Genomic DNA, 20,857 nt, shown 5'->3' with positions numbered 1-20,857 from the left:
AGATACACCCAGTCATCTAACTTTCTACTATTAAACTTCATCTCCTAAAGGTTCTATCATGTCCCAGTGATACCATGAGCACCTATAGGCCTCAGACGACACTTACATTCTAAACCACAACTTGAAGTTGACTTTTCTAGGTGAAAAAACATATAATCATTGATTTATTTGGGCAAATATAAGTAGTTTTCATACGTTACAGACACCATCCTGCATAATTGTTTTAATATTGTTTCTGATGTTTCTTGGTCTTGAGTTTGGCAAACTTAATTTTGAGGGGTGCTTGGGGGCTAAGGAGGGATTACAGATGTGAACTTGACCTAGTAGTCTAGGTTGAGTTTTATTTGCAGTAAAATGTCATGTACCAAAAACTAAAGAAATGACAATCTTCTTTAGAACAGAGTAGGGGTGGAGCCAATCCTTTTCTTTAGTTTAAGGGTGGGAACCTTCTTGTAGGTCCCATAAATATTCACCAATGTTGCCAATGAGTTCGTCTCCCTATGTTTTCAAATACTGACAGGTAAATGGCATGCTACTTTTGCTAAATACCAACTCACTAGTCTTCTATAACCCATTTGCTTGCTGCTTCAACCAGGATCTTCTCTAGCTAGTCTCTCTTTGGTTTCTGTCTGGTACCAGTAAAAGAGCAATCTCTTCTTAAATTTTGCATGAGGAAAAGGAGATACTTTGGATGTTAGTAGATACCCCAAAACCATCAATTCAATTTTATTCATCTATGACTCATTCACCCTATGTTCCAGACTTAAAAGCCCTTTCTATTTTTAGTGTTTTATGCATTAAAGAACAACTTTTTTTTATTTAGACTGGTACAAGGACTTGTGGAGAAGTGAGCACACAGAGGTGGCTAGACCTTCATAAGCCACAATTCCTTTCTCTGATACCTTTAAAAAAAAGCCTTAGATGTTTCTGAGGATGAGAAAGCCTCTTGGGAAAAGTGATTTTCTTTTCATACTTATGAAAATTCCTTTTGTTATTTTTTCCCCCAACAAAACATTTGTTCAGTTTTAGTTTTGGGATTGTTACTCATTCCTGTGTTCAATAGACATAGAATATGAACACCTGCTACCATTCTGAGCTCCTTCTCAGTGCAGACTTAGTTTGGAGTTTACATATAATCTTGACAACATAGAGTCCATAGAAAGAGCACTGACAAAAATCTGAATACACAGAAACATGTTGTTCTGAAGAGGACAGGTTCCCATGCCTCTTCTCAAAATACTGACATATGGCTGCATCTCTGAGTCTAAGCTGCCCAATTAAGTCTTTCCAGAGTCCAAATTTCCTAATTCTTAGAACTGAGTGGGACTTTTCTCTCTATCAGAAGTGATTCTGGAGATTTACTGCTATTGCCATCGTCATCATTAATTACCATGTCATTTTTTTAGCGAGCTGTCTTAAACTCAGTTTAATATGTCTTGAATACAGACTTATTTCTCTCAATTCTGCCTGAAAATGAACTGCAAAAGATAAATGGGAAGCTTGAGATGCAGAGTAAGGGCATTACTGTCTGATCATGTCTGTGTCCAGTATTCTCCCAGTATTAACAGTCTGTAGACACCAACTGTATCCTCTGCCAAGCTCTGGGCTTCTATTATGCCTGTAGCCATTGTCTTATGTTTTGTGAATGCTCTGGCATTGTTTTCATGTTAGGAAATGGAAAAGAAAACAAACATATAAACACAGATGCTCAACTAACCCCCTTAGCTATCATTTTTTCTTTTCTTTCTTTTTTTTTTTAAAAACTGGGACTTTAAATAAAAATACCTCTGAGCACAAAAGGGTAGTGGGGTCTGCTTGCCTGGAAACACCAGGCTAAATGAACCACATGCAAGTTTCTTTTAGGGGACAATGACTTTGATTTAAATTCTGAGCATGATTCTTAGCAGAAGGGAAAACTGCTTCAATGAAGTAGTGACAGTCACTTATTACCTGACGCCTGAGAAAGTCCTCTATACTATAGCCACTTCCTTTTTGAATTTTTTTCCCATTATCTTAGACTTGGTAAAGCTGCATGGGTGTGGGAGACATAATGAAATGTGAATGGAAAAACTGGAGGAGCAATATTAAAAACTATCATCTGTGCTGGTCCTCACTGACATAGCAGATTGCTTTGCATATCAGAGTATTTTGTTGGGGCTGGGGGTAGCCTAAATTAACATTAGGATCAAACACTTCCCTGCAAAAGCCAATTTTTAACCCAAAAAGCTATCTTCCACCTTTACAAACACCAAGTGACCTGACCCAGATGGCCTAAAGCCAGGTGGGTCAGGCTCAAGTCTGCAGTCTTAGCTCTTGCAAGGCTGAGGTCAGGAGGATTGAGATTTGAGGTGAGTTCAAACAGAAAAGTTTGAGGGATTCCTTCTCAATAAAGAGCTAAGATGAGATGGAGTACACCTGTTATCCTAGCTACATGGGAAACCTAGCAAGGTAGAAAGGAAGATCTGCTCTCAAACATAACCAGCAAAAGGCAGGGAAGTATGGCTCAGTGGTGAGAGGGCCTGATTAGCAAATGTGAGGATTTGAGTTCAAACCCAAGTACTACTGCCAAAGAAGAAAAAAGTCATTCTGGCATTGAATTACTCTAGGAAACTATTGAAAAGTGTTGGTTCCAGGGTGTCATCCCAGAGTGACTATCTGAGACTGTCTATAGTAATAACCTACAGTTTGCAGTTCTGTGATGCTCCCCGGGCAATTTTGGTGCAGAAATATGAAAACTTCTGGTTACAAACATAAATCAACCTCTGCACAATTCCACATTGGATTTCTCCGTATTCATTTTCTTCCTTGAAAATGGAGCTCACTCCACTTGAAGCCACCTGAATAATGCAATCTCTTTTCTTTAGGGTTAACTTGGTGTCAGTGATGTGAAGTTTCATCTCCACCTTGACTGCATGTCACTGTTGAAATGCAGCCATAGCTCCTTCCATTGTGAATGCCTCTAATGTACTCTGTGGGTTTGGCATTGTATTACTTATTAAAGTGATTTGACATAGTCATACTTTTCTGGACTCCATCAAACAGAACTTATCCAGTGCTTCCATTATACCTCCAAAAGCTGAGAGTCTGCCTGGGAGAGGTTGCCCCTGTTTTTCTCTTACTTGGAACACAGCAACTGTCTCATCTCATCTTGCTGTCTCAGTGTATTTCCAGAGAATTTTCACTTCCCCAAATTTCCAGATGAGCTCTTCTATCCAAGTATCCTCTTGGATTTCATGAGATCAATATTAATGCTTTCCCTGTCACATAAGGAAGAGAATGGACCCTGCATACTCTTCAGACTAATAGAGCCAACATTACTTTGTCTAATACACCCCCATCTATATCTGTATCTATGTATCTATCTATTTACCTTTCATTGGTAAAAGCTCACAAATTCTTTCAGCATCCTTGAAAAGAAGAATTTCAAGTCAATTTTCTTTTTCTTGAACTTGGTTTTCTAGAATTAATGTTTTACTTTTTCGTTATAGTGGTATCTACACAATGATCAAATAGTATGTGTAACTTCTGGGTATGGAACTGTTCATATTCAGATTGGGTCATCATAGTATTACATATAACTTATTTATTTATTTATCCACTTATTTATTTAGTGCTAGTACAGAAGCTTCAATTTAAGGTTTGGTTGCTGTTCCTTAGCTTTTCTTGCTCAAGGCTATAGCTTTATCACTTGAGCCACAAGTCCATTTCTGAGTTTTTGATGGTTAATTGGAGCAAACAGGCTTACAGACTTGTCTGTCTGGGCTGGCTTTGAACTGCAGTCTTTAGATCTCAGTAGAATTACAGGGATGGGCTACTAGAGTCTGTCTAACTTTAAAACTACTCATTTGCATTCTCCAAAGATCAGAAGAAACCATCCTTGGTCACTCAGTATGACACATTATACTTATGAATGGATATACTGAATAGCAACTGCTTTGTACAACTACTTAAAAAGAATTAGAAATAAATAAGACAGACACATTTAGAAAATCATGACATGATGATCCCAATGACATGATGAGAAAAGGCAAACATTTATTTTTATTTGCAAGTGTGGTTTCTGCCATGAGTGCTCACATATTTTTAGCTACAGTAACTTTTGGTAAACTCAATGAATACTTTAAAAAATATCCAATGATAAGAAAAATCACAGAAAAAAGTTTCCATGACACTGTCAAAAATGTTTGAGTTCATAATCCACTATTTTCTGCAATGATTTTTTTAAATATCTGTTCAGGTTTTCAAAGAAGAGTTTCTTTTACTTTTCTTTCTATGCTTACATAGTACCAGTTAAATTAAGACCAGCTGTTTTGTGAACGTTTAGGACTGCCATTTTCTGGATTTCAATTGCTTGTATTCTTACTTATATTAAAACTTTAATATTTTACATAAAACATTGAATTGCTGTATTTATGAAAAAAATTATAGCTCCTATTCATGATACGGCATCTCCAGTTTGAAAAAAAAAAACCCTGAAAACCTAATCAGTAGAAGGTCATTTTATGCCTTTTATTCCTTTTATCTATGATAAATAATTACCAACCTACTAATTACAAAAATTCTTAATTATTCTTAGAGAAACCAGAGAATTTTTACAAATTTAAACTCATATTTGTTACAGTAATGTGAAGTCATTCGTTAAGAAAAGCCTCTGGTTTTCCAGTTTGATAACACATGGCTTTTTTTTTCTCTGATGCATAATTAATAGAAACTAATGATGACTATGTAGCTCTTCCAGAGTTTAAAGGCAAATCTATATTGGCCTACAGGAAACATGCAAATTCATCCAACAAGCAACACAAAAATGTAGTAGTCATTCATTTTTTATCAACATTCAAGAAGATCTAGACAGCAGCACGACTCTCCTATGTCAGAAACACATTATAACATGGTCACCACTGAAGCCAGATCATACCTGGTAAAATACCCTCTGCATCAGCTCAAACTTCCAGCACAATACATGAACAATAAGTGATTAATACCGTGGTACAAAGGTAAATACAGACAAGAGTTTGGTGTGCTAGCATACAAAGTTTTAGAAACAGTGATGAACGAAACCAAACATCTTGCCTTATTCACTGTCCTGGAATTCCCATGGTTTCAGTGAAACATTCAATTTGGGAAAACAGTATCCAATGATCTTTGTACAGAAATTGCTCCCTGGGAGGGAAATTTGGCCACAGGGGATATAGTACCCATTTAAGGGCAGGTGCCAAGAGAACATCCTGGCTTAAAAAAAAAAGAAAAAGAAAAAAGAAAGTTTTGCTACTAGAAGTCTTGAGAAATAAAAGTAATTTTTCCCACCATCTTTAGCTTTATCCCAAGGAATAATTTGGTGGCAACTGAGGCTCAAATTTTATTTCATTAGTTTTGGTTGGATAAAATGAAATGTGCACACCACCACCATCACCCTTAATTCTTCTTCCATCACATAAGACACTTGTTAAGATAAGAAAGATATTCTACTAAAGCTGACGGTGATTGAGAGTCATTCAGTATTCAAAGTTCCTAAAGAATCGTTGGTTCTCTGAAAGGGATAAAAAAGTAGGAAAGGCTTTGTTCAAACTCCTGCTAGTAAACAAGTATTACTTCAACTGATACAATGGCTACGTGACATCAAAGTACTATAAATTATCAAAACTATCGTACAGAAAAATTACAAATTCATTGCAAAATACATTACACTGCTACCATTAAGAAAAAAAGTGCTTTTTTGTTTTCCTTTCTTTCTTTTTTTTTGCCAGAAAAGTATTCTTTCAATATAGAAAATCCTATGCGGTACCCTGCATGTGGCTAGGATATATCATAACGGAGTTTGTACTGAGTCCTTCTGATTTGCTGGATGAAGGGCTGCAAAATATAATAATGACTTCTTAAAGCCATGCTCCCAATGACCATGCCAGCTGTCAGTGGAGAGATGCCTATTTAAGACAGACGAAGATGCCCTGGTCTGTGGAACCCTGCTGGTCATGGCACTGTTCCACCAGTCAGCTTGTCTTGAATGGACAGGCCATGTGTATGTTCTGTGGTTTTCCTTGTGTTCTCCTGAATTATTCTTATGTTCTCACCTAGCTTTGCCATTTATAAGAATCCTCAGCTCAGTGATGCCTGTATTGTCTCATCAGGGGAACGATGCAAGATGGTGGACCTGCCAATTTTAAGAATGGGTGTCCAAGGAGTTCTTGGGCCGTGGCTCTCTGAGAGGGCTCCCTCACCAACATCAGGTCTAGGAATCCTCGGAGCACTGAAGACACCTGAGAAAACACACAGATGCTGTGTTGAGAACTAAAATAGGAAGCTTACCTAGTCCCCTGCCAGGCTTCCCAGTTAATCCTATCAACAACTTCTGGAAAATCATCTAAAGGAGAAAGATGTTACAGAAGTAAAAGTAAATATTGTCATTATTAACACATAGTGTTTTCTTCACTGTAGCCCAAGTTTGAAATAATTGGGGGAAATCAAAATGCATTTACTGGATACAATCACAATGGCAAGAGTAGTTACAAGAACAACTATTATGAAGTGATAATACATATAATAGGGTCTTGGTTACATGACATATACGTATCTCTCACATATACATATACATTATATATATATGTATATGTGTATATGTGATACAACTAGGTTCTCTGGATTCCTCTTTCTTGAAGAGAAATAAGCTTCTGTAAGGACATCTGACAGAGGTTTCATTTTTACATTAAATTTTGTATAATTTATTTTTTGGAAATACACCTTGTTTACGTTTACATGCATACATATTGAGTGAAAGCCTCACAGATTTTTTTACATATATTTATATCAGAATCTAGAATATTGCTACTATACCTTGAAAGCTGTCCCAGACTCCTTTCCTGAAAATAAGTCAAAAATTCACTACTTTCCTCAATTCTAAGCACATACTTTACGTTTGTGCTTTACTGAAACCAAGTCATATGCTGTGAACTCTGGCTTTTATCATTCAACATTCTGTCTGTGAGATTCATTCCTGATAAATCTGACAAAGGTTCACATTTCGTTGTCATTTAGTGTTCACTGTCTAATTATATCATACATTGTTTGCTCATTTGGGAAACAACTTTTAATAGTTCCTGTTTTGACTATTAAGATTGAAGCTGCCCCTGTACATAGATGGCGTGGAGAACATTGGCATGATAAGTATGGGACAATTTTCATACATTCCATCTTTAGTCATTTTTTAAATTATTTAAACTTTTTCAAGTTCCTATTACAGTCAACTGGATTTTGTTGTTGTTGCAGGTTCATACTGTAGGGTTCCTTGGCACAAGTCAAAATTTTCTTAATAAAGACCCAGAAACACAGCAAATAATAGAAAGATTAGACAAATGGGATTGCATTAAACTGCTCTGCATGGCAAAGGACATAGCTAGCAAGATCAATAGAAAGCCCAGGGATTGGGAGATCTTCACTAGCCACACAAGAGACAAGGGCCTGATATCTAAAATATACTTAGAACTCAAAAAATTAAATCCTCAAAGAAACAACCACCTCATTAATTAGTGGGCTAAAAACTTAAAGAAAGACTTCTTTGAAGAGGAAATAAGAATGTCCAATAGACACATGAAGAAATGTTCAACTTCTCTGGCCGTAAAAGAAATGCAAATCAAAACAATTTGTATGAATGATTCAACTGAGGCTCTTTCCTAAGGTTTGGGTGAAAGGAAAGAAGAGACTCAATCACAAACATTCTCTCTCATTCTCATGAAGAAGATGACAGTAAATGTGGACAGGCCAGGATCTGTAGGTGTCCTGTGGACATGACTCTTCTCAGCAGGTCCTGCAGAGAGCTGACAATTCTAGTAGTAGAAATTCTTAGACTTGTCATTGTTTCCTGAGCTTCATTCTACTTGACCGGTCTTAGAAAATAGGAAAGATTTCACTTGGTCCCTAATGTACATTATGCTAATATGCCTGTTATTGCCTTCCACAATCTAGTTCTTGCCAACTTGTCTGACAAATCCTATCTTTGTCTAATTGCCCACCTTTCTGTACCGATATACACCTTCTTTCTTTGTTTAGGTCCTTGGAATTGCTGTCCCTTCAGCCTAGGATAATTTTCTTCCAGCTATTTGTATGACTAGTGTCTTCTTTCTCAAGATCTTAGCTCAGATAGGTGTCCCTTGTTCTTCAACCTAAACCATCTCTTTGTCCTCTCTTCATATCATGTCATCACAGTGCTGGTACCACTCACGGCCATTATTTTGTTTAGCTATTTTCTGTGGTTTATTATCTGCTTCTTAAACTAGAATTCAAGTTCCACAAGAGTCAGGAAACCTGAGATCTCATGCTGAAATATTCCCAGTAATTAGAAATCTCTGCAGGTAACAGGTGTGTAGTGTTGAGTTTAGCACCTGGCTCAGCCCTTTATGAGATGAGAAGCTCATGCCCCCATTTGATTTTTTTTAAAAAAAAAAAAGCTTTGGATTTGAAGAGGCTGGGTCACTGGTCCACTAATAAACAGATGAAAAAAAAAAGATTTGAATCTAGGGAGCTTACTCCAAAGTCCATGCAGGAAAGTCAAAAGCTTTCTCTCTATTGGATATCATAGGGCAGTGTTCAAAACAACAGAGAAGCCAGGGGATCCAGTAACTGTCCCAGCCCTCATAACACACAATGCTCCTTACCTTGTGTAGGTCCTTCACTCTTGGAGGTAAACTGTCCCGGATCCTCCGCATTGCTTGGAGGGGAGGCTCGTTGAAGTAAGGGGGCTCTCCGTCGATCATCTCGATCACCATGATCCCAAGGGACCAGATGTCCACCTGTGAAGTGCAATCCACTGGTTGTGTCAGGCAAGTGGAACACTCTGGAATGTTGGATGCATCTTTGGAACCCAATAGAGCCAACTCATTCATAAACTAATAGGTCACTTCTCAACATGTACAGTACAGAACCTGGCAGGTTATTTTCCAAGATTTTTTTTTTTGGGTCCAGTCGTGGGCCTGAACTCTGGGCCTGGGCGCTGTCCCTCAGCTCTTCAGCTCAAGGCTAGCGCTCTACCACTTGAGCCACAGTGCCACTTCTGGCTTTTTTCCTTTTTGCTTATGTGGTGCTGGGGAATCGAACCCAGGGCCTCATGCATGCAAGGCAAGCACTCTACCACTGAGCCACCTTCCCAGCCCGTTTTCCAAGATTTTTGCTAATGATCTTTTTTTTTTTTTTTGCTTTTTAAAGACAACTACAATGAAAGGTCCACACCATTTAGGAACAAATGAATATCTTTAATGTTTTAATGTTTAGAACTTTACTTTTCACCTGGTTAACTGTTGTACCTAACTGTGAAATCAGGGAAGATTTTTTTTAAAAAAATCCTAAAATTTGGTGTTATGAAAATAGGGGAGAAATTTTATTTAAACCATAATAAAAGTTTTTGATATCTTCATAACAAACTTCAAGAAGCTACATGGGATGGTATAAAATATAGTCTGATTTATTTTTTACTAATTTAATTTTTAAAACTAGATTTCTCTGCTTATATTGGAGTTTTCCCTTGATATTTTCTCATATTGAAGCAGCATGCACATTAGAACCTGGCTTTATGAACAATTTTTAGACATTGGAGAAAAGAGAAAAGATAAGTAGATGACAATTGCTTCTGTCTGTGTAAAGAATGGAAGGCAGGACAAAGCTATAAATTCCCAGCTCTAGTCATTTCCCTTTATGGCCTCATTACACCTCTTGTCTGTCCTCTGCATTATTATTGTACTCCTTGCATTGACCTGCACAGAGGATTTTTATCTCCTGATATCTCCGTGAGTAAAAACAATTTGTATGGAATGCTCATCTGAGGTCAAGCACAAAAGGGAAGGACAGCAGAGCCTCTCTGAACATAGGCAGATATCTTTTACTTATCTTTCCATGACTCTACTTAGAATCACCATCTATCTGGACCACAATAAGTAGACCTTACTAACCTCAGCTAACACAGCATTTTGGCCTTCCTAAGTTATATAGCCTATGAGTCTTAGAGCTTCTGTATTCTCTTTCCTAGAAGGCCTTCACTCCACTCCCTCCAGCTCATCCTTTGCATATTCCAATCCCTCCCCCTTAATAGGTTACTGTCTCCTTTTCAGGGGAATAGAAATTGAAGGTTATTTGGAGTGTGTTATGTAAGTTACATAGTCACATAAGTTACTTTTTTCTCCTGTGTGAAGATATTATTTGCTCAAGCATTACTTTATCGATGGCATTTTCTCTGGCTTCTTTCTTTTCTCTGTAACATCGTAACTGCTCACCAGTGCACTGCCAAGCTGTTATTCATGTTGTTCTGCTTTGCTTTGTTGAGCCTGCCACTGGAAGCTTGACCACAGTTTGAGTGGCCACTTCTGTCACCTGCCCCAATGTTCATTGTAGGTTTGCAATCAATGCCCTTAGATCAGTACTGTGGTACTAACCTAAGTGATGGCTGGTGTCCTTTTTGCCACAGCTAAGTCAGTAAGCAGGAGTCAAATGTGGAGTCAGAATTCATTGCTATGATCTCTTGAGGCCACCAATTGTCTTAAGGCCACTAGATCCTTGAGCTCCTCCTGGGCCCCGCCCCTCTCAAACAATGACTGCTCCATCCTTACCTCTGTTCCATAAGGTAGCCTGGAGATCACCTCTGGTGCCATCCAGTATGGAGTGCCCACCAGGGATTTCCTCTTTGGCACCTCTTTGGAAACTTGAGCACAGAAACCAAAGTCAGACAGCTTTATCTGAAAAGGAAAGAAGGCAAGCGACCAATGAACAGTTTGCAAACTTCACCTGCTGGACATAGAAATATAAATGTACAGCTCAGAATGTGGACCAAGAGTATTTCAAATTCAAATTCATTAACAGATCTCAGAAACATTAAGGAAGAGGTTGCCACATCCTCTAAGGACCCGTAGATCCTGTTTACTCAGATCTGCTGAGTAGGAAGATCCCGCACAGGTACACTCAGAGGTTGGCTTGCAAAATCCCTGCAGTTTTCATCATGTATTAAAAAAATGATGGGCCAACAACAAAGACACTTACAAATTCAATATGCCTCAAATAATACATTTAACTAAATTGCAAACCTCTTACTTCAAGTTAACATAACAGATGATGTTTTAGTGTAAGTATACGCTTGGTTGTGAAGCATTTAGGGTGTTCATTCCAAGGGCCCTGCATAAGTATAGGTTATTCATCTTTAATATCATAAAAGTATTTAAAAGCGCAGGTCAGCTGGCATATATCTTAATCAAGTTACTTCAGAAGTAGAGGTAAGAGAATCATGGTCTAAGTTGAAAAGGTTCAAGATCAAATCTGAAAAACAGACGACAACATAAAGGCTAGAAGTGTGGCTCCAATATTGGGAAACTTGCTTAATAAGTGTGATGCTCAGAGTTCAGTTCTTAGTATTCTACCTCTTCCTGCCCCCCCCCAAACAAAACAACCTGAAAATTCATTCACAAAGATCCTATATTCTTGAGAACAGGCTTAAAAACATAGTGCACTGTTAGGTACCTGCTGGCTTATATATTGTAAAGGACTAGAATTATGTCTATTTCTGGGGAGCCATAATTCCTGGTCATGATGACCTGCTATGAATTTCAGATGTCATTATTGAAGAGACCATCAATGAGCCACTTAGAATTATTAGTTTTCAAAAGAAAACAATAGTTCCAGCCCTGATTTGCAATAGTTTAAGATGACTATTTGAAGTTAAAACTTTCTGTAGCCCGGCACCGGTGGCTCACACTTGTAATCCTAGCTACTCAGGAGGCTGAGATCTGAGGATCGAGGTTCAAAGCCAGCCTGAGCAGGAAAGTCCGTGAAACTCTTATCTCCAATAAACCACCAGAAAACTGGAAGTGGTGCTGTAGCTCAAGTGGTAGAGCGCTAGCCTTGAGCTGAAGAGCTAAGGTACAGCCCTCAGGCCCAGAGTTCAAGCCCCACGCCTGACAAAAAAAACAAACAACTTTCTGTAGATCATACATAAAGTCTATAAGGTAGGAGGCTTCTTTTGATATTCTTCATATTCCTATGAACTTCTACACTTTTTCCTTCTATCCTTTTCCTGTCTATACCTTGAGTATTGGATATTCTTAGTTATGGTTTCAAATCTTGTCTCTTCCTTTTTCAGCTACTTGTGCCAAGTGTTCTTTTCTTTCCCATAGTTAATTCAGAATACTCTCCTTAGTCCAGAACTTGTATCTTGGACTAGGAGTATAGCTCAGTGGTTAAGCACTTGCCTAGTATTAGCAAGACTCTGGGTTAATTCCTCTGTACTCCAACAACAACAAATAAGCAAACAATTATAAACAGCAACAAAAACAAAAACAACAGTATTTCTCTGAATATTCAATTAGCATATATTTCCACATGGATGAACACTGACACTTTCATTTAAACCTGGTATTCTCTCTACTCCTAAATCTGAACTCTCATCTTTATTTCTCCTGGACCAGTTAATGACATCAGCATCCTCTTAGCCACTGAAGCTGAACTCATGAGAATCACCCCTGACTCTTTTATCTTACCTTAAATCTTCTTTGAGCTTTAAAAATATCTATCTCTGTAGCTTTAAGGCCCACCATAGTGTTTGGCCCACAACAAGTCCAGAAAATAGTTTGCTGAATGAATGGATGAACCTCAATAATAGAAATGATACAGACTCCTGAGAGCAAATATGGACAAATGTATTAGTGTTATTGTATTAATGTTATTATAAGGATCTGGATTCAGTGGGGAAAAAGAGAGAAAGAGACAGACAGACAGAGACAGAGACAGAGAGAAAGAGAGAAAGAGAAATGATCATTATCACCAGGTAGCAGAAAAGTCCAAGTAAACTAAGGCCAGGAACAGAAAGGAGCTAGAAGATGAGATTTATCTTCATTACCTTGAAGGCTCACATTTCCTTCCGCCAAAGGCCACCATGAGTAAGAGCGAGAAGTAAGGGCGCTGGTAGTAGGTAAATATGAAAGACTGAGTTTTAGGTAGCTGGTAAGCTTTATCATAATGCTGTTAAACTTTGATAGACACTTTAAATTATTCAGGCAGCCTATGTTTAATGGATAGAATTAAAATGAGCATTAAAAAAAGAATCTAGCAAGTTTAGTTCTGTGAAGAAAGGTGAATTCATTTCAGGAAACACTGTCTCTGGGTCTTTGCTTTTCTTTGAGTATTTACCCTGTCTCTGTCTGTCTGCCTCTCTTATAAGCATGTGTGTTTATTTTTTCCAAAGTTCAACTGTGAACAAATGTGTAAAACTATCCACAGCTATAGAAGAGGAGCGACAATCATACCTATACATTCTATTTGCCTGTAAATTTAAGAAATCTCAGTGATTAAAGCAGGTGAATGGATCAGCATTTTCGTATTAGCAGCTTTGCAAGTCAGTGTCTCTAATCCTGTTTTCTCTTAGCTGACATGGGAAAAACAACCCTCAAACTCTCAGCATCTGGCATGCTAATAATTATCTTTCCAACAAAGTATAAGATAGGAAATTGAAACTAGACACTTGCAAGTTAGGTCTGTTCCTCTGTTGTAGGAGTAAAGTGCTTTTGTATGATTTTTTTTTTACTCATCCAAGTACATAAAAGAGACAATTTTCTAAGAGAGCATAATTGCATACAACATTTGTCCAAATAAATCTGCAAGTAGATAATGAGAACTCAAGTAATGAGTATAATAAAGCACTTTAAGCAGATCTTAAAAGCAAATCACACAGCCTTGTAGATGAGCCTTATTTTAGATGGAATCGTATAACTTGGGAGCCTTGGAAAACACCCTGTGTTCCTAATGCAGTTAGGCCGAGAGAACTACAGCTAGCACACCACACACTCTAAAAGAAGATGTAGTTTGTTATACAAGCACCAGAGGACTGGTGTCTAGGGCCAGACAGAGCTTCTATTTAAAACAGAATATCCAAACCATTTCTAATGTGTCCCAGCTAGGAATCAGGGACTCTTCAAAAGGACGGAGGTGGAGACATAACAAAAGCAGTCAATTCAGCCAGATGCTGGGGGCTCATGTCTCTAATCTTGGAATCAGAAGGCTGAGATCTGAGGATCACAGTTCAAAGCCAGCCCAGGCAGGAAAGTCTGTGAGACTCTTATCTCCACTACACTACCAAAAAAAGCCAAAAGTAGAGTTGTGGCTCAGGTGATAAAATGCTGACCTTGAGCAAAAGAAGCTCAAGGTCAGCATTCAGGCCTTAAGTTCAAGCCCCAGAACTGGCACCAACAAAACTAAACCAGCTATCAATTTATAGAGTAGCTTCTTCCTGCGTTAGGACAGATACCATCTGGTGAGTAGCAAGAATGCAGAATGGAAGAACTTCTAAATGTGTCCCCAAGTAAGTTATTTCTTATACCCTAGTTGAGTATTTTGTGCTAAACACTTCCAGATTCAAGGGAGAGAAGAATTAAGTCTTCTCAGTAGGAGGAGAATTAAGTCAAGGTGTAAGAAGAGTTCATTGGATAGGAGATATTATTGTTGCCATTTTTTGAAAATGAGTGCTACACATGAAGTATTTATTATTTCTATTCATTATAATTAACATTAGAGAAGTACAAATTAAAACTACAGTGAATCATTGCATAAGAATAACTAAAATGAAAAACAGTGATAAAGCTATTTCTCCATACTCAGCTAGTGGTAAGATACAGTGGTATATCCGCTCTGAAAACTTGTGTGACAGTTCCTTTCAAAGTTAAAAATGTACTTTTAGTCTTTGCCTAAAGCAGAGATAGTACATCCCCACTCTTCTCTCTTTTGCTGTTTGTTGAAGTTATTTTTATTATCTTTATATAGTTGTATAGAGGGATTTCAGTTCAACAAGCCAGTGCATCTTGGTGAGTGTCACCTCTTCCCTCATCCTCTCTGCTATTTCAATGTAAAAATATATTTCTTTCTTTGTAGAAACTGGAAAAGTCCATTGGAATCAATATGGTGCACTATTCTGAAAGGTGACTGAACAATGTAGCTAAGAGGCACAAGTTCCACTCAACATGCTGCTTGCTTCTGCTGCTCAGAACACAATTTTCTCTGACATAAACCTGTAATGTCATTGTATCTGAGGGGCCTTCTCTGTCCTCTATAGTAGAGCTCTGACCTTATCACACTTCTTTCTCCTGGCTCTGATTAAACTAATTACAGAAAGGTTAGCACTTACTACCACTTGTCTGATGTTGTTCGCTTATTATTGTACTCCCCCCTCCTCAGTTAAATTTGTGTTCAAATTATTCATCCTTAGGACCTATAACCATCAACAATCCCTGGCAAATTTTTATGGAATGAATGGAAGACTGATGCACCATTCAATAATGGGTCTTCCCCTGTGAGTTTTATAGGTGCACAGGGGTTCAAGAAATATTTGTGACAAAGTTTTCTGGCGTTGAGAATGACAACTGAATTATTTAATAAGATCTTCAAATAAATTTATTAGCCAATTCATCTTTGATCTGATTTTGACATCGGATATGTTCCTTCAGCAAGGAAGCCCACACTACCAGTCTCCAGACACAGAGAAAAAAAAAACCGCTTGGATTTACCTTATTTTTTTTTATTTCCTGTAAGTGTCAGTAGTGTCCAGAGCTGATTTACATATGAATTCATTGTTTTGAAAATTGTGTTCTTAGATAATAGCGCCTCACCTGGGTGTTCTATGAGTCAGGCTAGGAGAGGATTCTTGCCATTTTCTTACACTTCCCTTTCTGTATGAGATATTGTCCAAAAAAAAAAAAGAAAAAAGAAAGGACACACCTTCTTTTCCTTCCTGGACCCACATGCATTAGCAAGTCAAGAAAAGGAATCTCTGTCTCATCCCTTGAATCTGGATTTTATCATCTAAATTTAGGACTTTCTTTTCTTGTTGTTTATGGGAACCTGTGATCATTGCCATAAGAATTAGCCAGGAATGCTCTACCTGGGGATGAGTGATAATTGAATATGTCACTGAGTGACTTCCCTGAGAAGCAGTCAACATTTAGGTAAGTGAGAGGAAGGCCATCAAATGTAGACTGGTCACAAATGCCAGAGATCTCAGCTGATGACACTTGGAGCAGAGACCAGCTGTCACAGATATATGTCAGCTCAAATTGATGACCCACACAGATTGTGAACAAATACAGGATTGTTGTTTTTACTATTTTGTGCTAAGTGATTTGTTATATGCAAAACATGACTGATACACATACTTGAACTTATACCATCCTTTAAAAACTTTTAGCCACACTAATGTAAAAAGCAGTACTTAGGGGCTGGGAAGGTGGCTCAGTGGTAGAGCGCTTGCCTTGCATGCATGAGGCCCTGGGTTTGATTCCTTAGCACCACATAAGCAAAAAGAAGAAAAGCCAGTAGTGGCACTGTGGCTCAAGTGGTAGAGCGCTAGCCTTGAGTTGAAAAGCTGAGGGGCAGTGCCCAGGCCCAGAGTACAGGCCCCACAACCAGACCTTCCCTCCAAAAAAAAGCAGTACTTAAAACTTTCTATTAATTGGGGTTGGGTGGGATGGGGAAGAATGATAAAAGGGTGGCACTGATCAAATGCATTGTGCTTATAAACTGATGCATTCGTTTGAAACCCCTCTGTATAACTACTTGAAGATATTAAATAAAAAAATAAACTTTTCATTAAATATTATCCCAAGATGGCAAATTATATATAAATGTATATGGAAGTATTTTTGTCTTCTGTTCTTTTCTAAGTCTACCAAATTATCTGCAATGAAATTTTAAAACAAAATAGAAGAAGCCAGGTCTACCTTCTAATGATTCCTGGGAAAATTCTGATGAATATGAACATATTTTCATAGGGCTAAAGTCGCTAGATTATAAAAGCCAGAAAGATTAAAGGGATTTTGGCTCCATCATCCCAAGACCATTATATCAGATGGAGTTTCAGGGTATCAGAAGGGCTAAATGGTGAAAATCTATGCTTCCAAACTCTTCCATGTAAGCCTTCTCTGGAATGTCAATTCATTGTTTCTTTGGCTGTTGTGTTTCATTCCTTAGTAGGGCAACACGTTCCAATAAAATCCCTTATGCAGGATGCAGTGTTGAGAAGTACAGAAGTTGGAACATGGAGACACATTAATGTGATCAGAATTTCCTGTTTGTCCTTCCAGAATCATTCTATACTTTATTCTGAGGTTTTGGACTAATAACAGCAAAGACTTTACTGGTAGCTTCTGCCTGGGTTGAGCCGGTAAAAACACTCGGAGACCAGAATCAAGGAGCAGAGTGAAGTTGGCATATTTATTGCTTAGGTCATGTTTAAGGTCACTGTAGTCTTGTGTCCACCAAAGTTCAGTGCTTTGTCCAGGCAACTCTGAATTTAACAACCTCTAATTCAAAGTTTCAGGAGCTAATTCTCCACTTCCCCTTTTCAAGAATGGGTGCTAAGATTGTTGGTCTGTTTTAGAACACTGAACTTGTCCTGGTACTCTATCATTTTCCCACATCTGCTCACACTTTGGTAAACCATTCTTTGTATGTGTGTCTATCTGTACCAGGGCTTGAACTCAGGGCATTGAATTCTTGCTCAGCTTGTTTGCTCATGGCTGGTGCTCTACCAATTGATTCATAGTTCCAGTATAGCATTTGGCTGTTTAATTGGAAATAGAGTCTCAAGGACTTTTCTGGCTGCACAGGCAAACAAACCCCAGAAACCTAAACAACAATTTTCTCTACTTTTCAGCCTTCTGAATAGCTAGCAATACAAGTATGAGCCACCAGTGTCCAGTGGTTCACAAGCTCTCTTTTAACAAGCTCTCCTCAAATTACTCAAGTGAAGTTGGTTATCTATTTATTCTAGGGATCTCTGAGAGGCACTGAAGCCATGCAATACCCTGTGAATCACAGGAAGGGGATAGACACAGCCCTAGAAAAGTCACCTCCTCTCCTTCAATGATGAAGAACTTCCATGCTTGCCATTACTTCCTACGCTCATTGTAAAAGAGGAACATCATCCATCAAACTCGAGTCATAGGTAATTCTGAGTAATAGGATGACAAAGACGATAGAGAGTTAATTTCCTTTTTGTATGTTTTAGGAAGTATGGAGAATAGCTTGTGACTTGGGAAGAAAAATAGAATCCTGAAAAAGCGTTCATAAAAAGAATAATACCCATGACAGACAATGTGACAGACTTAACTGTGGAGGGTATGCAACATGAAAATCTCACCCGGCCATCACTTGTCAGGAGGATGGAGTCACTCTTTATATCCCTGTGAATCACTCCTTGATTGTGAAGGTATGACAGAGCTCTCAGGACTGACAGACAGACAGTAGCTATCTGTTCTTCATTCATTCTAGAAAGGAAATAGTAGAAGAGCAAGAACATTTTCTAATGCTCAAGAGAAGCCACTTCTGTGGGAAACCCTGTGGCTGGCCCATATCAGGACAATATGCAAAGCAAGGGGTGTCTCTGGGCTATGATTTTTAGAACATAAGGCTTGGCGCTGAGAATGATGGTCTAACATTAATCCAAGGAAAGTGACAAAGTGACCCCACTTGGTCAGCTTTTGAGTTGTAGGTGCAAACACATTTCCAGAGAATTACACCTAAACCCATAGACAAGGCGAACTTGACTGTATTAAGCCAAAATTAAAGATGTGCTCTCTCCTAGCAGGTTTGTTATAACTTTGATCTTCTATTTCCCCACCTCCACTCCACGACTCCAGATACCCAAAGTGGCGGCGTTAGCCATATGAGAATTCAGGAGGATAAAACTCAATTTTAGAACTCTATTGGATGTGTAGAGAAGTCTGAGGATCTGTTCCTGACAGTGCTGACTTTTAATCAATAGGTATTAGGGAGCTTCCGAGGGCAGGCTGAATGTTAATTCAATGAGAGAACCCTATGTGCACAACACTGCAACGCACACATTGGTGGCACCTAGGAGAAGCCAACTTGTGTTTTTTGGCTCCAAACATCTATAATTTATGAAGAGTTCATAAAAGTCATGTGCCAAGAGGGGAATAATAAACACCTTGTGTTATCTGTCTGATTCATAATAAGAAAAAAATTACCTGGTATGAGTGACAATGTCTGTCAAGGCACCACCTTCTAGAAACTCCATGACCACCCATAGTTCATCACCAACAAGGTAACTATTGTACATGTCAACCACGTTGTCATGGTGGTAATCCCGCATTATCACGACCTGGATGAGTGAGAACGACACTGGTTGACTTGTGAAAGTGAAATCTGGCTGTTGGTTCTCTGTGACCACACCTGTCCCTGAGAGGTATAGATTGCAGGAGAATTGCTTTGGAAATCTATTATAGACAAAGGGCTAGCTGGGATAGACAAAGGTAGTGAGTAGGATTAAAAAGAATTAAGACAGTTTACATTTGTAGTGGCTGGTCAGTCAAACATTGGAACTACACACACATACACTCTCACACACACACACACATACACACACGATTGTGATAGGGATAGACAAAAAGAGACTGAAATAAAAACATGTTGAACTACAGCAAGATTTGCACTTAAATTGGACCCTTAATTGACTATTCTTCCCTTCCTCCCTCCCTCCATTCCTCCCTCCTCTCTCTCTCTCTCTCTCTCTCTCTTTCTTCCTTTCTTTCTTTTCTGATATTTGAGTCCCATAAATGAATGAAAGGAAGGGCTATATAAGACCAACTTAATTTCTCATGAGGAAAAATTATGTATTGAATCTGAGGAATATTTGATCTGAATGCAAAGAATGTATTTGGAAGGGAAAACTAAATGTGATGATATGTTGAATTGAAACCACTCTGTATAGCTAGTTTATGATAATACAAAATAAGCTAAAGAAAGCTACATATGATATAGGTATAAAAAGTTTAACTTGAAGATGGAACTTCCAGGAACTGCTGCTTTATATCTACTTGCAAAATTTTGGGGTTGTTTATCAATAATTTATATATATATATATATATATATAATGCCCATATTATAATAATCAATTTGGGGGTTGTAAATTTCAAGATGAGAAATAGTGACTAAGGAAGATGCTCAAATCCCATTCACCTTGAACTTACTGTGAGATCTGGAATCTGCTAGACAGGATTTAAATCCCAGATCTACTGTCAACTTATATGATCCTGAGCTAGTCACTTAACTTATCTGAGTTCAGATTTCCTTGGTCCACTGGTAATGGCCTCTTTCTGCTTCATAGGGTTGCTTGCTGAGAGGTCACACTAGTCTACTGCTTAACACAGTGGCTGATACACATAAAACACTAGAAGAGAACTAGAAGACTAGAAGAGAACATTGCAGTGGATTAGTTTTGCTTTTCTATTTTCAATATGTTTTTATGTCTTCATAAACATACATGTGCTACTTTTTGAAGCGAGAAATACATATTCTATTGGACCGAGAGGATGATCCCAAACACACCATTTACCTCATTAAAAAGTAGCTCTCGTCGTTGCTGCTTTCGAAGATCCATTTTCTTCACTGCTACTTGTTTCCCTGTGTGTTTCTCTGTTGCAATGCACACAATGCCTGTTGACCCTTCTCCGATTTTGATGAAGTTATCCAAGTATTCCCTGGGGTCTCCTGGACTGACCACAAGTTGCAGCGCAGCCCGGAACTGTTCATGGGATACTCTGGAGGGTTGCTGGTCTGAGGAGGAGCCCCAGCTGGGTGGGGGATAGGTGCTGGATGAGATGCTGAGAGAGCTCAGGTAAGATGCCGTAGACATGTACTGGGAACTGGTCTGCAAGGAAGGATGTTGGTACAGGGTAGCTTTGTGGTACCCAGAAGGGTACTGGTGGCTGCTTGAGGGGTAGCCTGCTTTGCTTTGACTTTGAGGTAGTTTGGTGGGGCCCCTGGGATAGGTGTCGGACCCTGACAGTGGAGGACTGAGGACCATCTGTGCTCGATCATAATCCACCTG

The 20,857-nt window shown here is 38.6% G+C and overlaps 1 protein-coding gene across 1 annotated transcript in view; it reads right to left on the bottom strand.

The window, feature by feature from the left end:
* Positions 1-4,021: 4,021 nt before the first annotated feature.
* Pak7 (p21 protein (Cdc42/Rac)-activated kinase 7) overlaps positions 4,022-20,857 on the bottom strand; it is a 64,185-nt gene continuing 47,349 nt past the window's right edge. Inside the window, exons 3-8 of the mRNA XM_013010791.1 lie at positions 20,363-20,854; positions 18,996-19,129; positions 18,149-18,275; positions 10,587-10,712; positions 8,646-8,780; positions 4,022-6,254 (exon numbers count right to left, since the gene is read on the bottom strand). Coding sequence (XP_012866245.1) covers positions 6,099-6,254; positions 8,646-8,780; positions 10,587-10,712; positions 18,149-18,275; positions 18,996-19,129; positions 20,363-20,854 — 1,170 coding nt within the window. The 3' untranslated portion in view covers positions 4,022-6,098. The remainder of the gene's footprint in view (positions 6,255-8,645; positions 8,781-10,586; positions 10,713-18,148; positions 18,276-18,995; positions 19,130-20,362; positions 20,855-20,857) is intronic.

This window comes from Dipodomys ordii, unplaced genomic scaffold, assembly GCF_000151885.1.
Source record: "Dipodomys ordii isolate 6190 unplaced genomic scaffold, Dord_2.0 Scaffold13, whole genome shotgun sequence".
Lineage (NCBI taxonomy): Eukaryota > Metazoa > Chordata > Mammalia > Rodentia > Heteromyidae > Dipodomys > Dipodomys ordii.
This window is presented reverse-complemented; position numbering and strand designations above follow the sequence as displayed.